General features: G+C 38.4%; 1 protein-coding gene and 1 pseudogene across 2 annotated transcripts in view; one reads left to right on the top strand and one right to left on the bottom strand.

The window, feature by feature from the left end:
• The window catches only part of LOC306639149 (olfactory receptor 4C16-like), a 469,263-nt pseudogene that overhangs the window by 210,232 nt on the left and 241,433 nt on the right, over positions 1–17,598 (top strand). The gene's annotated exons all lie outside the window — the stretch shown is intronic.
• LOC306639167 (olfactory receptor 4C6-like) lies at positions 11,669–12,577 on the bottom strand (the record flags this gene model as incomplete). Its single annotated transcript, XM_079102572.1, has 1 exon — positions 11,669–12,577. One exon carries the CDS (start codon positions 12,575–12,577, stop codon positions 11,669–11,671), a length of 909 nt encoding a protein of 302 aa, XP_078958698.1.

Raw genomic sequence — 17,598 nt, 5'->3', positions numbered from 1 at the left:
GTTTGTTTATTTGATTTTTTTTTCTTTTATCTTCCACATCTGAGAAAAAAAAAAACATTATTCATTTCTTTCTGACTCTGTTTTTCTCAAAATTATGATCTCTACTTTTTCCCCCTTTCCTGCAAATGACACAATTTTGTCCTTCTTTAAGAATAAATAGAACTCCACTGTGCACATATACCACATTTATTTTTCTCAACTATCCATTGATGGACATATAATCTGATTGTGTAGGTTGGTCATTGTGAATTGTGCTAAAATAAACATGGATGTGCATGTATCTCTAAAATAAACTGATTTAATCCTTTTGATTAAATACTGAGGAGTGGCATAATCGAATCTTAAGGAATATCTATCTTTAATTTTTTGAGGGACCTCCACACTGATTTCCATACTGGCTACACTAATTTACATTCCCACCAGGAGTGTATTAGAGTTATTTTTTTCCCTGCATACTTGCTAGCATGTGTTGTTTGTATTCTTCATGCTTGCCATTATAACTGGAGTGAAATGAAATCTCACTACACTTTTCAAGTTCACTTTCCTATTTACTAAACCTGTTCAACAATTTTTCATATAGATATTCCTGTTCAAAAGTGCCAATTAGGTTTATTTTCCCATGTAGTGTTTGGGTTACTTGTGTTATTTTTTAATGTTGAGCTTTGTGAGTTGTTTAAATATTCTTGATGAGTCTTCTGTCAGAGGAGAATCTAGCAAAGATTTTCCCTCATTCTCTCAGTTACCCTTTTTCCTTTGCTGTGCAGTGGTTTTCAAATGTGATGACATTGAATTTATTAATTCTTTCTATTATTTCTTGAGCTTTAGAGGTCTTATTCAAGATGTCTTTGAAAGACTTTTGGTTGGAGTGGAGCAGGGGAAGACAGCATCCTAACACTGTGTTCATAATTGAAGTGGTTCTTCTATATTTGTTTTTTCCAGGATCAGGATCTTGCTTCAAAAAACTGCAAAGTTCAGTCACTGTATCTAGACTATATGTCTAGTCTTCACCTCAATTTCCTCTTATCTGGTATGAACATAGGCAATTCAAGATGTTTAACTATGGTCCTGTGAACCAGCAGACCACCTGGGGAGTATGCCCTTCCAGCTCAGCTGGATCCCTCTCTATTGCAGGCAGCAGTTTTGTCTGCCCTTGCATTTCCGTGGTGTATAGTGGGAAGCACAAAGAATTGGGTTGATCACAAAGATTTCACCCCATCCTCCTCTGGTGCAGATCTAGTGGTTCTAAATGTTCATAACTGCCCAGGAAACCTGTGGGTACCCACTTATTGCAGAGGAACTGGTGCAACAATGTCCCCTTGTAGTTTCTCTTGTGCCAGGCTAGCTCATATGTGGGGTAAGGGCACTGAGTCAAGACCCAGACTCCAGGAGTTGGATGGAAGCTGGCTTGTGGTGAGCAACCTGCAAACTCGTTTATTGCAGGAACAGCTATAGATTTTATAGGTTTCTTGCCCAATCACAATGTGCCACCAGGGGATCAGATCACCAGGTTCCTATATGGGTTCCCTTAGTGACACTGAGTCAACTTGGGGCAGTTGTTTACTTTCCAAGATAGCCAAAGCGGAACTCTCCTCCATGCGTATTTTCCTTACACACTTGAGACATTCACTGCTGCCAGCCAAGAACTAGGATTTCTCCCAACATTTCCCCCATTTTTATTAATTTGGACAAGGGATTCCTTCAGGAGGAATTGATTGACCTGAACCCTTATGATTCTTTTGTTGAAAATGGACCACAAACATTTAAGAAATGCAAGTATTACAAGGAAGAATATGCAGGCTAATCCTAACATTATAGTAGAATTTATCATATTAAGCAGGTTCTATCTAAAGGTAATAAGATATACCTGTCCCGGAAGGGAGAAGGGGGCCACGCTGATGTTCTAAAGTCCCAAGAAGTGATTGCACCCTACATTCTCTATAGGTTAAGGTCTCTTTTGTTCTCCAGTTCTCTCCCCCTTATATCTCCTTCCTGCCTATGTGACTAGGCCTGGTTTTGCAGGTGAGATGCAAAATGTGAGAAGCAAATGGGCAGGGGCAGGGCCAAAGAGATTCAGCCAGGTAAGGGCCCAGGTAGCATTAATTAGCAGCTCCTTGTCTGCAGTACTTGATAAGGGCAGGTAAATCTGATAATCAATGGGCTCTGCAGATTTTTGATATTGCATTCTACCAGGGGCAGTCTCCTACTTCCAGAGGCAGATGGCTTTCATGACCTCCATTTCCTCCATTTGACCTGATCCCATATTTCTACACTAACTGCCTGTCCCCAATTCTGGCTTCATTCCCCCCTTTTGCTTTAGGAACTCTGTATGCTATAAGGAAAGGGGGTGACAACCACTCCGGCTGCTTTGAGCTGAAAGGGGGTGGCACGAGGCAAGCAGTTTGGAGTTCCCTTTTAGAAACCATGTCAATTGAGGGGTTCATGGTAGAAGTCTCATTGGGGAAGAGCAGGTTATAAAGTCATCTGGGGGTGGGTGTTTCTATGAGAGAGAAACAAAAAGATGTGAGTATTGAAATGAAATTAATACAAAATAAATGTTGCAGAATCTGGAACATGTCAATGAATATCATGAAGATGTCAGACATCAATAATCTATCACCAGGAGGTGGAAGAAATGAGAAATTGTTCCCATAACAAGGCCTAACAAAGGCTGGGGAGGACAAGGCCTTTATGTGGGAACCTTAACATTGTCTAAGTTATCAGGAATGTAAACACAACATTTAACTCTTAATGTCATTGAAGTCCCCAGAAAATATAACTAAGCTACTTAATGTCATCTGATTTTGTAAAATACCCTTTTATTGGTATAACCTGTGTTTAGCAGAAATCTCTATATTTCAGTTACTTAGGGTAGATAATCATACTAGCAAACATAAATTAAGCCTACCTGTGCAGCTTAGGAAGGTCTGTAGGCCTCAAATGATTAAAAATTTCTGACTCTGGCAGTTTCTCTTGATAGTTATCAGGCACAATTGCCTAAGAATCTCTCTTTTGTAGCTTCCAGTCTTTATTCTAGTGGGCTATACATGAGTATTTTATAAGTTACACTTAACTATTGTTTCTTTTAAATGCCCAAGAATGGCTATGTTTTGGTTTTAACTGTTTTGCTAGATGTTTAAGATCAAGCTGGTTAAATTGATTTGTTCCTGTCTTGTTAAGAGTCAGCTGAGTTCCTACAGGGGTCACTCATACGAAACTTGAGAGCAGCTTCTTATCTCCTTTAGTGCCATTCGCATTGCTAGGTAGGGTCTCCTTGAAGAGATGGATTCCCGTGGAAGCATCAGGGATGTCTTCCTTTTCCAATGACCCTCCCCGGCAGCGTGTGCACTGATTGGCTTTTCATCCTCCAGTGGTCTCATGAATCTCCCTGATCAGGAAGTCATGTGACCCAGAGTGGCAAAGCTCCTTAGAGAAGTCCTCTTGTTCACTGGGTTCAGGCTGACACTGAGGGAAAGAACCAAATACTGTATTTTCTTGGCCTCTTTATTTACTTTGCCAGTCTCACCAGTCATAGAGTAAGAATACTGGGCTTTAACTTCAATGTCTGTAACTTCACAGTTATTTACCCTTTTCTTTAACTAGAGTGTGTATTAGTACTGGAATTTACCATTACATACTAACTGTTTTGTAGATAATGGCTTATTATCACAAGTTACCTAGGTTGTGTGTTCTTGAAGCAGTACCTCTGCAAAACTAGCAGGTAACAGTTCTTCAAAATGAAATTAGCAAGAGTAAAAATACAATAGCTATGTACAATAGCTATCTTGAATTGTGTCTGAGCATTTTGACTCTACATTATATCCCCTCTGTTTGAGATTGCACTAATTCCACAACAAGAACCAATCTTCTGACTATGTAAATAAGCTGAAGTCTGGCTTATTTTGTAGTCACACTAACCTGCAGCAAGGTGGGAGGCAGAGCCTTATCTGAGGTAAGGCATGTTCCCTCACGAATCTTAAGTGTTCTAATTCTGATGCTGATCTTTGACTTTCTTAAATACCATTTTAAGTTTACATTTATTGTTTCCTGAGTCTTTATGATCATTAGTCAACACAATTCAATATCATATCCAAAACACGAAACAAAGAAAGGCTGAGAGAACTCTTAACTTTCCTTTTGCGTGGCAAAGTGGCAAAATGTTTTTTATGTTTCATGATGTTAACCTTTAGACAAATCAGACTCACTAACTTTAGAAATATATGTCATTTAAATTTTTTTATCTCAGTGTAAAAGTAACAAATTTTACATATATCCCACTGACAACAGGTCTTATAATAGCACATTAAATGATAGAAACAAATTCCCATTAAAATTTACTCTTTAAAGTTTAAAATTACCATTACAGACAATATTAATTTGGAGAAGAGCAGCTTGATAAATTTCTGCTTTAAAGACTTGTATACCTGGAAGAAATGAGCACATTTAATATACAAATAATGACAATCCCAATTACCTTAATATCTTTATATTAACCAAATTTAGTTTTTAAAGAAAACGTTAGACTCTCTAATGTATTACAGTACTCTAACAGTTTTTTTAACCATAACTGTATAAACCCCAATTTTCAAGAGTAATTTTTTTCAAGAAGAAAACTTAACAGACATAATGTTAAGAATAAATTAGTGTTTCTAAGAAATCCTTATCATTTTAACATATAAATTAAACTTTGTTTTATATCAGTACATTAGTATTTGACCTTAGGAAAAACTTAAATAGCTTTAACTGATTGTCTCACATACATATAACCATCTTAGTTACACACAAACTTGTTGAAATTTGTCCTTTACTTACACACGGACTGTCTTAGCACTTACTTAGACCTTCATGTCTACCACATCCCCTGTCTGTGGAACCCTCTCTTATGTGGGTGTTGATGGTGCATTGTGTGCACTCAAAATCCAGTGGGTGAGTACCTTAGTACATGGATAGTGGATCTGACCTATCTCTATTCCCCCTGCTTGGCATTTTGTTTTGCAAGTTTTAGATTTGCAGTAACCTCACTGGTACAGACAGCAGTTTTGCATGCTCACAAGGATTTTCTGTTGAGCAGGGAGAATTACTGTGAACTTGGGCTTAATCAAAACTCAACACCCCTGTTTCTGTCCCAGAGGAGCATACAGGTAGCTCTGAAAATTCAGTGACTGGTCTGGGAACTCATGGGTCCCCTTCTATTGTGGAAGATTGTTATCAAGACATCCCGTAAGCAGCAGACTGAGTCTAGTCAGACATGGGAATGGCACTTTGTGTGTACTTGGGAATCTTCAGTGTGTTAGGAGAAGCATTGTGCTCCTGGGCCTTGCTCCATTGCCTCTATTGGTCAGCAGATTTTGGTAACTTTAGACTTGCAGTGATTTCACTATATAAATTACTCATAAGTATTGCTAACAGGCCATCTTTGTCTGATGCTATTGCTGTTATCTCCAGGGGAGACAAAATACAGGGAATTATATTTTTCCTAAAGTGCAGACTTAGGGATCCCCAAAAGGATTGCTCCCTGCCACAATTGTTCACTTATAAATTAGGAAAAGTGGAGTATTTCTCAATACCATTATGTAGTTCTGGTTTCAGCTGAATCCAAACTGACTTCACCTTTTGCAACTGTTTGTCATAATTTTGTCAGATGTGTCTTTCTTTATTTTTCTTTCTGTAACCACTTCCCTTTAAATTTCTCTGGCACTGGCTAGGGTACCAGTTCAGACTTGATTAAAAAGTTCTCACTCTTTATTCCTGGAACCAGAGGCTTTGAATCTCTTCAAATCTCTGACTGCCCAATATTGAACTTCAGTATATTCTGTCCATCTCCCACCTCACTGAGTAGCTATTTTCCAGCTGTTTTGATCCTGAACTACAGAGGAGCTGGGACATGCAAACTACTTCTGTGCTGCCATCTTCCAAGTCCCCTAAAAGATATTATCTTAATAATGATTGCAATGTAAATCTAATGATAGCTTAATGCAAAAAATTGTGAATTCCTTTCTAGTGATTCCTTTCTAGGTCATGTCAAGTTTAAAGGTCTTTTAATATAAAAGTATAGAACTATACATCTTTTTTGTCCTTGTCTTCCTTTGAACTTGTTAGGTCATGATCAGTTCCTAGAATGCATTTTTTTTATCTGTGTTCACATACCTGACCTCTGTGCCCTGTCACTAGCAGGTAGAATAGAGAAAAGATGAGACTGCTTTAAAAAAAAAAAAGTGTTCCAATTTATGTAAGTCATATCCCTCATCATCATGCCATCACATACAATAGAAACCAAAGAGCACATCAATTTAGGATGAGGAGAGGGATGCAAGTTAGCATCACAGAACAAATGATCCTGAAAGACCACGAAGGTGATATACACAGTCATTCCTTCACAAGTTTCTGATACTTGCCATAGGGACAGTGGAAGGGCTGGAGTGACTTCCCTCAGTGTCCATAGTAGGGACGAATAGGATAAATAATGTCTGACATAGTCCTACTACCTTCCATGGTACAGAGGTTGGCACTTAAGTCTGCGTAGAGGCAAGAGAAAGTTCATGAAAACACACACACACATGACCAATGTTAAGAGAATAAGGAACATTTGCAGCCCAGAACTTTGTGTTTCTCCTATGTGTCCCAAATCTGTATATCAATAGCACTCTAGAAACCAATGTAGAGCAATCATATCAAGAAAAAATGAACTATCCTTGAGTAGTAGTTCAGGCCATATGATCTAGGATAAATTCATAGGTACAGCAGCAAGAGCTTCTGATGACACCTGGTAGACACCATGGGTAGGATATAATGCTGGAGAACACCCTCTATGATTTGGATCTAGAATGTCCCAAAAGCTCATGTATTGGACATTTGGTTCCTAATACTGCAATGTCTGCAGGTGGGGCTTTGGGAAGAATTGGATTATGAAGGCTGTAACTTCATCGGTATATGAATTCTTTAATGGATTAACAATTTGAATGGAATACTGGGGGTAATTGGCAAATGTAGACACATGGGGCATGGTTGGAGAAAGGAGATCAATAGGGACATGACCTTGGTAAATATATCTTCCTTGCTTTCTTTCTTTCTACACTTCATTCCTAGTATGAGTTAGCCTAGTTCCTCTATCATGCCCTTCCACCATAAGGTCTTGCATTGCCTCAGGTCCAGATCAATGGAGCTGGTTTACCATGGGACAAAACCTCTGAAACCATGAGCCAAGATAAACTTTCCCTTCTGTGTTATTGTCAGGTATTTTGTTCAGAGTGATTAAAAGTTGACTAACACACCCCCCAAAAAAGAAAATCTAGGATGCTATCCAGGCCCTTGATTATTGACTGAGATACTTCATGAAAAACCACTGCCCAATTCCAGATGTATAACAAGAACTCTGAAAATTTCAACAAAATTAATCCAAGATTTGGAGTCAAGCCCATTGGTCTAGGTCTAAGGAGAGAACTGTCTGAAGTATTGTCCCTTCCAACCAGTTAACACTTAGTAAGTTAGCAATGAAAAAGGTCGAGGGGATGTATTGCAGATAGACAACAGAAAGGTCAGTGTAAAGCTCTACCTCAAGAGCATGAGCTCACACTGGTGCACACCTATAATCCCAGCAACTTGGGAGGCAGAAGCAGGGGAATCACAAGACTGAGGTCAGCCTCAGCAACTTAGTGAGACCCTAAGCAACTAGGTAATACCATCTAAAAATAAAAAATAAAAAGGGCCAGGGATGTGATTCAGTGGTAAATAATCCTGAGTTCAATTCCCAAGTACCAATTTTTTTTTTTTTTTTTTTTTTAGAATGAATAATCTTAACAGTTGGAGAGCCAGAAGTTTACCAGAGTTTTCAGGGAAAATGCCAAGGGGTCAGTTGTAAGAGAGGAGTTCAAAGAGAGAAAGGGTTAGCCATATTGTGGCAGTCAGAACTTGAATGATCATAAGGGCTTTTACCCTGACTGTCATGAAATGTGGTGTAACCTGACTTATAAGTTTGAAAGACAACTCTGAGTGCTGTGCTGAGGATCAAATATAAGAGTAGGGAATGCTGAGATAAAAGTAGAAGGAGTAGGGAATAGTTCATGTGAAAGTCAGCGGTGGCTTGGAACTAGGTGATGGCTCTAAAGGTCATTAAAAGAGATTGAATTGGGGAAATAAGTTGAAAGGTGAGTCCACAGGGTTTCCTGAGAGACTAGATATTACATGTGACATAGACCAAATGTGCCATGAACTGACAGAAAATGTTGCGTGTAGAATAGGTTTGGAAATAAAGGTAGAACCAGGAGGAGAGCTTTGGAATTGTTCAGTTTGAGAAATTATCTGTTCTGGGGAGAATGCCTTGGAGAAAGTTGGAGTTCCACATCACAGCATCAAGAAATAAGTCTGGCTGGAGATATTAATTTGAGAATCTTAACCTTGTTAAGATAGTACGTCAACAAAAACTGGGTTAAGAATTTCTAATGAATTTTTTTAAGGTGAGAAATGAACAATGGCTATTAAATTAAATGACACAGGGGTCCTTTGATATTCTTCAGAATAGACTTTCAGAAAGTCTTAAGGAAGTATGACTGAAAAGGGCTTGTAGAAAAGTAGAAGGAGAGAGATGAGAGATCAGCATTATGGCGATCTCTTGAGTTTTGTTATAAAGGAGAGGACACAACGTAGTAACTGATGGAGGAAGTGGGGTCACAGGAAGATTTTTCAAGAGAAGAGATCAATTGTTTTCTAACACAAATGATCCTGTGGAAAAGGAAATGTAAATGAAAGAAGAAACATCAAAGCAAGTGTTAGATCATTGCTGTTATGTAAGCAAGGAGGAGAAACCTAAGTCCAGTACACAGGCCAAGTGGCTTCACTGGATCTGAAGTGGGACACAGATGGTTCATGTGCAGCTTCAGGTAGGACCTAAGTGAACAGATGCTGGCAGATCAGTAGAAGCAGCTGTGGAGTGTGTACAAGTTTTTTTCGATGGCTTAAGTTTTCTTGTGAAATAGGAGGCAAGTCCACCTAATAGTTACTGTTTAAGACAATTTTTTTTTTGTCACTGTGAATAAAAACAACAAGAAGATAAAATGTTTATTTGGGGATTCATGATTTCAGAGGTTTCAGTTCATAGATGGTTGATTCCATAGCTCTGGGCTGGAGGTGAGACAGTTCATCATGGCAAATGGGCATGGTGGAGGAAAGCAGTTCATGACATATCGATCAGGATGCAGACAGTTCTTCACACCAAGGATGAAATAAGAACCCCAAGGGCAGGCCCCTAGTCATCTGCATACTCCACCTATAGCCCACCTGTCTGCAGGTACCGCTGAGTTAATCAATGTCCATGGATTAATTCACTGATTAACCCAACCTCACAACTTTCATAATCTAACCATTTCACTCCTGAACAGTCCTGAATTGTCACACTATGAACTTTGGGTGGATGCCTCATATCCAAAACAGAAGAGTTACCATTATGTTTTATGTGTGACCTTTTCAAAAGATACATACTATTGTTCCAATTAAAGTGCCCCCATGTTCCTACTTTTCTGTCTTTATATCACAAATAATATTGGATTTTTCAAATTGTAATATACAGAAAATCATATGGTTTAAAAGCTATTATTGGTAAGAGCAAGTTACTACAAAAAAAATTAAGATTTATTCCAGAAGTGAATGTGTTAGAAAAAATTAAGTGTTGAGCTACTAAGTAATGTGTATACTGAGTAAAACTATTTAATGTGAATTAACATGTGAATTAATTTTTTTTAAAAAATCCCTCCCAGAAAGACCCCTCCCCCACCTCTGTAGAGCCCCGAGTCACCTTCTCCCTACTCCATTATGATGATTTGATCACGTGATGGCTCCATGATGTCGATTTTCATCTTCATAGGTTGTCTGTCTCCAGCACTAACATATAAGATCCGAGACCCAAGGAAGGTGAGTTTTCTTATTCACTACTGTAACCCAACTCCTACCAAAATATCTGAACTTCATACAAACACAACTGTCTATCAATGAACGAATGAATCTTGAAGTTATAAATATAGCTGGGGATTATTAGAGCTAGGTTCTTCTTGCTCATACATAGTTTATTTCAAAAAAATATTTGATTTAAATGTGCTATATTTGAAACCATAACTCATGCTGAAATTGTTGCCCTCCCATATATCATGCATATTTGTTTTAATAAGGAGTTTGCTAAACCATGCTAGGACCTTAGGCTTCCCATGTACCTCATCAAGGGAAGTGGCTGTAAACCCCATCAGTGCCTTCCTCGTCCTTTTTATGGAAGCATCAGGGAGAAGATGAACATTCTTTGGATTTGGAAATACATATCTTGAAGGCAACAGCAAAATCATTTTCCCATCATTAAATAAATAGGTCTTGGTGTGCAAAACTAAAAAGAACCAATAAAATTAATAAGTAAATAAATAAAGTCTATACAGTTTCTCCAGTCTCACAGAGAATACATGACTTCAAGACATAGACCCTTGATTTTAAAGCATCTTAACTTGGTCATGAGTGAAACTTGTTATGCTTCTCTGAAGAATGTCAAGAGGTAGTTGAGAATTGTGGCACACTTTGACCTTTGTATTAAAAAGCACATTAACAAATGAAAAGTCTTTCCAAAAGGAACACTTGGCAGTATGATATCTGAGGGCATTCTAATCCTGAAATTGCTTACAAATATTTTCCTTCCCATTCTTTATGGTTATTTGCAAATATTTAAAACCTCTAACTCTCTTTTGGACATGGAGTCATCCAATAATATTTATTAAGCATATTCTGGGTGACCAGGAATGTTCTAACCACTGAGGCTACAGTGAGAAGGAATAAAAGTAATCCCTGCCTTGACAAGGATTATTATTTAGGGAGCCAGAAACAGAACCTGAATCCCAAGAAGTATTTTAAGGTATAATTTGTGATTGTAGATGTTGAGGGTACAACCTTGGTGTAGAAGTGTGGGCCAGCTGAAGGGCAGGAGTGGGGAAAGATATCAGGAAATACTTCTCTTTTCTGGCAGAAGTTCATTTGGAGGAAAAAAAAAAAAAAAAGTGCAGGGAACCTGCCAAGCAAATGCATTGGGAAAGATCATCTCAAAGAGAAAATTAAGACTAGCATGGTGGCAAAAGATTCCATTCCTAGTGGCTCAAGAGGCTGAAGGAGGATGATTGCAAGTTCAAAGCCAGATCAGCAAAAGTGAGCTATTAAGAAACTCAGTGAGACCTTGTCTCTAAACAAAAAATACAAAATAGAGCTAGGGATGTGCCTCAGTAGTCTAGTGCCCCTGAGTTCAATCCCCAGTACCAAAAAAAAAAAAAAAAAAAAAAAAAAAAAAAAAGGAGGGGATTAAATAAATTCATTAAAAAACCTAAACTTGGGAATACTAGGGTTATTCAAAATAAAATTCAATTTGAAAGTGTTCCTTTGAGGACAAGGTGAGGCAGTACAAAATGTACTTGTGTGAGGCCCTAGAAGTATATGATGGTTGGACAGGACTTGTGTGTACTATCTTGACTTGTCTGTTAAAAATGGATTCTGCTGTCAAGTATAACTAAAAACAAACAATGAATAAAATAATATTAAAAAAGATGAATCTGGTTGCCTATGCCAGTGGATTGGAATTATGGGGAGGATAAGACTCCATCAGCTTTGTAAGGAAAATGCACTGCTTGGAATGCAATCTAGTGACCACCAGGGCCCCTCACTTCACCCATAGTTTCCTCATGGCACTCTTCACCTCTGCATTCCTCAAGGTGTAAATCAAGGGATTTAACATTGGTTCCACAATGGTAAAGGACACAGCCATCGCCTTGTCTATGGGGTAGGTGACCACAGGCCTCACATACAAGAAAATACATGGCACAAAGAACAACACCACCACCTTGAGGTGGGAGATACATGTGGAGAGGACTTTGTGCCTCCCTTCAGAGCTGTAAGACCTCAGGGAGCAGAGGATGACCACGTAGGAGGCAAGAAGGATGAGGAAGAGGGTCTCACACATCACCCCACTGTTGAGGATGACTAAGAGACCCAGGACATGGGTGTCCATGCAGGCCAGTTCCAACAGTGGAAACAAGTCACACATAAAGTGATCGATGACATTGGGGCCACAGAAGGGTATTCTGTACATGAAGAGAAGCTGTATTGTTGCATGCATGGATCCACCCACCCAGGCCCCTCCCACCATCAGGCAGCACACTCGAGGACTCATGATGCTGCTGTAGTGCAGGGGCTTGCAGATGGCCACATAGCGGTCACAGGCCATCACGGTGAGCAGGATGATCCCCTCACCTCCAAAGAAATGCTCTGCGAAGAGCTGGGTCATGCAGCCCTCCAGGGAGATGGCAGTGCTCTCAGAGAGGGAGTCCACGATCAACTTGGGGGCAATGACGGAAGAGTAGGTGACATCCATGAGGGACAAGGAAGCAAGGAAAAAGTACATGGAAGACTTCAGACTCTGACTTGCACTTACGGTCACCAGGATGAGTAGGTTTCCCAGTACTGTGACCATATACATGATTAGAAACAAACCAGAGAGTATTTTCCTCAGCTGTGGATTCTTTGTAATGCTCACAAGGATGAATTCAGTCACATTGTTTGGATTTTCCATTGAATGTGGGCTGAGGACAGCATGCCACTCTGCACTGGAAAATCTGCAGAAGGATTATCATTTTTAATTAGGAACCACTAGGTGGTGCTGTCCCAGACCCTCCTAACCTGCCTTTGTCTCCAGCTGCTGCCACAGAATCCACCTAACAAAGCCTGACAGCAGCTTGGCCCTACTGATCCCTCAGCACCTCCTCCTCCCACTGGTACAACACTTGCTCTCTGTCCAGCCGCTTGTGCCTGAGACACTTAAGAAACTCTGCTTCATCCTGGTTGCACATACCTACTCCTGTGGACAAGGAGACATTAACACCGAGGGGAATCCACTGACCATGGGTAGATAGGAGTCAATGGATAAATGGAACCAGCTTAACATTCATCTATTTCCCTGTCTCATTCTCCCCAGTGCTTCCATTTAGTTTTCTAAAATAACCACCTGCATGGAAACCCTTCTCTCAGCTCCTGTTTGTCTGTTATTTGGACGATCATGCTAAGTTGTTGACTTTCATTTCTCTCACCCAAGATCTTAGAAAATATATGAATTTCCATTGATATATTTCATATATATATTGAATACTTAGAATGTGCTAGTTGAAGAACTGAAACAAGTCCTATCTGAAGGACTCTATTTATTATGGTTTATACTCTTTCCATCTACATTCAATTCAATTCAAAAATTGAATTATTATTGTATAGTTCTGATATTCAACTAGTCCCTACTATGTCTCAATATCCCATGAAATATTTCCTTTTTAGAGATTAGTTAATGAGACTTAAAAAAGGTGAAATATAATGACACTAAGTTCCTACAACTAGTAAATACTTAGGTTGAATTCTTATCCAGATTTTCCAAGTTCCAAAATTAATGCTAATAACAATCCATCTTGTTTTATCTTATTATAATTTCAAGTGCTTGGCATCTGTATTTCTATCTATCTATCATCCACTTATTCCAATTTTAATACTCAGAATTACAACCATTAACAAACTTTCCAAGTATTCTAATCATTTTTCAGATGTGCTTATAAAGAAAATTAAGACCTAAGCATCTTTATCTGCTCCAGAAACCCAGATCTACAACCTAGCTGATACCATCCCTATGCAGCCTGAGTTGGCAAATCAATGTAACTCCCAACTTTCTATTACTTCTGCCTGTGCCCTCTGTTAGCAAATCTTCTCCTTTTCCTTCTCTATCTGTTACTTCCTCCCCTCTACCAGCTTCATCACTGTTATCCTGCTCTTTATCACATGAACCTATATAGATAAATTAGCAACAATTCATTTATCTTCTTGGCTCATACTATTACAGTTGCATGTTGGATTTATCTCCTAATGGAGATGCTTAAGGATGGCTAATTTATTATGTTTTGTCATATTTCTAATACTGTGCTACATTAGTACACACTCGTCATTCAATTAAATTTAATTGAATCCATAAAATGGAGTTCATCTGAGGAAAATGGCATTTAACCATGAAGCCCAAGCACTGCTGGGTGCCAGTTCCTGCCCGCAGAAAAGAGTGTCGTTTTCTGGGCATGGCTATTATTCTGACCTCCTGACTCAAATCCTATTTACCATCTTTCATCTGTAACATTTCCTTCCTTAGATATGCTTTAACCAAATTCAAGAGCTGCACCATACCTTGGACTCTTAATTTGGTGTTGAATCACTACCATCAAATCCTCCTTGTAACATTAATTTTTGACAACTTGTCAAAAGAAATTAATGTAAATCAAAATGCAAATTGTTGACGGCTCAAGGCTCATCTTCCTGAGATCAGTTTGTGCATATAAATAGAACAAAGAGATGAAATACTGACACTTTTAAAACATAATTGTGCACATGTTAGGTGGTTTCAATTATCTCCACAACTTCAAACTCGTTCCTCAAATTAACAGGAGCATGTCTAATACTCAAGTAAAATTTCAGGACTACCTTCAAGGTTTAGTCTGGTACCTGATGATCCCAGTAAGTAGAAGGCAAAAATTGTGTGAGTCAATTGTCTAGGATCACATTAGGTTGACAAAAGACATAACCCATCCAGAATGTACTCACATGAACTTTCTCCTCCATGATTAGGAATCTCAGCAAATTAGAGGTCTGAAGTAAGTCAGGACCTGCACAGAGAACAAATACATGGGGCATTGTTTCAATAGAAACAGACTTTCTATTGAAAAAAAAAAAATTATAAAAAGATGCTCTAAGTATCCACAGACTTAAATAAGAATATCCACTGTAGTTGGCAGAGAATTTATTTCCTCTAAATAGGATAAGTTGCCAAACAAACAACAAAAAAAGGGCAAACAACAATCTGCTTACAGAATGATTGGTGGCACTGTGCCTACCATATTCCAGCACATTGAGCTTAATTTATAAACAATTTCCAGTCCACATTTTAGAAGAAACATCATCAACAAATGTTATCCTTTGGGTAACAGACCTGGGGTAAAGGAGGATAGAGCACCAGTTTCAAGTGGCAGAGAATTCCAAAATGTCCATATTTGCATCATTCCAATTGCATCCCTTGGTGGCTGTTTCTCCACTGACAGAACTAATCACTGCACCAGTAAATTCCCATCCACACTTGCAGTGATTGCTCTTTCGACAGAGGCAGAGCCTCACTAGAGCCAGGCCAAGCTGATGCTCCACAAGCAAAAAACAGACCATAGTATTAACCCTTCAGTTATTTGCTTCATGACTAAACTCTCTTCAATAGAGAATGGCCACACTGTACCATCTGTTCATAATTTTTTTTTTTTTTTTTTTTTTTTTTTTAATACCAAGAATTAAACCCAGGGGCACTTAACAACTAAACCACATCCCCGGTCCTTTTTGTAAAGTTTTTATTTTGAGAAAGGATCTCACTGAATTGCTTAGGGCCTCTCTGAGTTGCTGAGACCAGCTTTGAACTCACGATCCTTCTGCCTCAGCCTCCAGAGCCACTGGAATTACAGGCATGTACCACCATTCCTCACAAATAATATGAAATTTTAAAAAAGGAATAACTCATTTAGTCTACCTATCCAATTCCAAAATCAATTTTTTCTGTAAGTTAGTCTGCCACTCCATCTTTTCAGACTATTATTCAAACTGGGTCATATCTACCTGCAGGATAGTTTCCATTATTAAAAAAAAAAAATTTAATTACCTCAGCCCAAAAAATTCTCACTCCATAGCAGCATTCTCAAATAATACATTTTTGATGTAGGAATATTTGGACTCACAGTTCTTTAACATAAAAATCCTGAGGAGTCTTTCAGGAAAAAAAAAGAGTGATTCCATTTTATCAAATATGACCCTCAGAACTGAAAGGCTAAGCTCTGCATTTGGATTCCTTTACTAACTCTCTAAAGTTACTTCATGTTTTTACCTAACCATGTAGACATGAATTGGAGCAGGTGTCTTCAACATTATCTTTTTATTATGAACCTCTTAAGGAAGTGTTAAAGACTTCTGTTCCCCTAATCATCCTGCTTCTGGAATTTTAATATCTCAGACACACTATCTACCTGTTATGCATGTTATGTACATCTGTTCTTTAAGTGAAAAATCAGTAAGATTATTTTCATCCCCCAATATGCCATTTTTATATATGTAAGGACATGAAATATCATGTCTATTATAAATACTTGCATTAGGTAACTTATTTTTGTAAGAAATAGAAAATAATGTGGTTGTTTATTTGGGGGGGTCTAATTAAAATTCTCTAGCTATGCTTCAGAAGAAAATAAATCTATTCCCAGTTCTTAGATTCTGCATTGCAATCTAAAGCTATTTTATTTGGCATACTTATTACTGTTTTAACAAAATTATGTTATTTATTATATATTTATTTGTTTATTTTACTCCTACTTCAAGTTGAAATTTAAGTATAAATACAACTCTTGTTTGTATTGGGACATGTTGTGTATCTGGTCCATGAAATTATCTGATTTACTGCAAGCATTAAATAAAAATCAATAAAATAAGTCAAAATTTCCTGATTGTAACTGTCCATAGAACCACTTTCAAGTAACCACATTAATGCTATGGAAGAGTCTGGGGAAATCCCTGCAGACACTCATTTGTCTCTTCAAGTTCCCAACCTTATATCCATAGGTGTCAGGTCACCTCCCTGACTGCATGGCTTATCTTCCTCCAAGCGTCTCCCTCACCCATGTGTCAACTTCCTTGAAATTGAACCACTAACTATTCATTTCTGGAGTCCAGTGCATCTCACTTTTGATGATGCTCATACATGGGTGGGAACGAGATGTCCAGATGACATTTCCCTGACACAAGAGGAATGAAGAGAGGGTGCGAAACCTGGAAAGTGGAGGCCAAGGTAAAGGGAGGAAGGTCACCCCCAAAATAAATACAGAGAGAAATCTGAGAACAGCCCAGCCAGGGACCAGGTCCATGTTTTGATGTTTTACATGCCACAAGCAAGAAGTGTTGTGACAAGAATGGCAGAGGGTAGAGTTCAAAAGTTTGGAACCTCACTGAGTCTCATTTTACTCTTGTAGAAAATGGTATTCAGAGCCAGGCGTAGTGGCACATGCCTTTAATCCCAGCAGCTCGGGAGGCTGAAACAGGAGGATCTTGAGTTCATAGCCAGTCTCAGTAATGATGAAGCACAAAGCAACTCAGTTTGATCCTGTCTCTAAATAAACTACAAAATAGGGCTGGGGATGTGGCTCAGTGTTTGAATGTCCCTGAGTTCAATTCCTAGTACACCCCCCCAAACACCCCCCAAAAAACATGATATTCAGAGATACCATATGGGCCTTAAGAGAGTTAAGAGAGTTAAGATATGTAAACTACCTAACAACATATATGCCTCACAGTTGGCCTTAACTATAGGTCACTTACTCTCCTCATTGAATAATGGCTAATATTTTCACTGAATTAAGTGTCCAGATTAAACCTTATAAATAAAATTCCAATGTTGTTTCTCTTAAGAGTTTTTAGAAGAAAAACAATATGTAAATTTATATGTATATATGTAAATATATATATACTTTTTCAGGATATTTTATTTTTAGG

The sequence above is a fragment of the Sciurus vulgaris genome, assembly GCF_902686455.1.
Source record: "Sciurus vulgaris genome assembly, chromosome: 11".
NCBI lineage: Eukaryota > Metazoa > Chordata > Mammalia > Rodentia > Sciuridae > Sciurus > Sciurus vulgaris.
The sequence above is the reverse complement of the archived record's forward strand: the minus strand, read 5'-3'. Positions and strand labels throughout refer to the sequence as shown.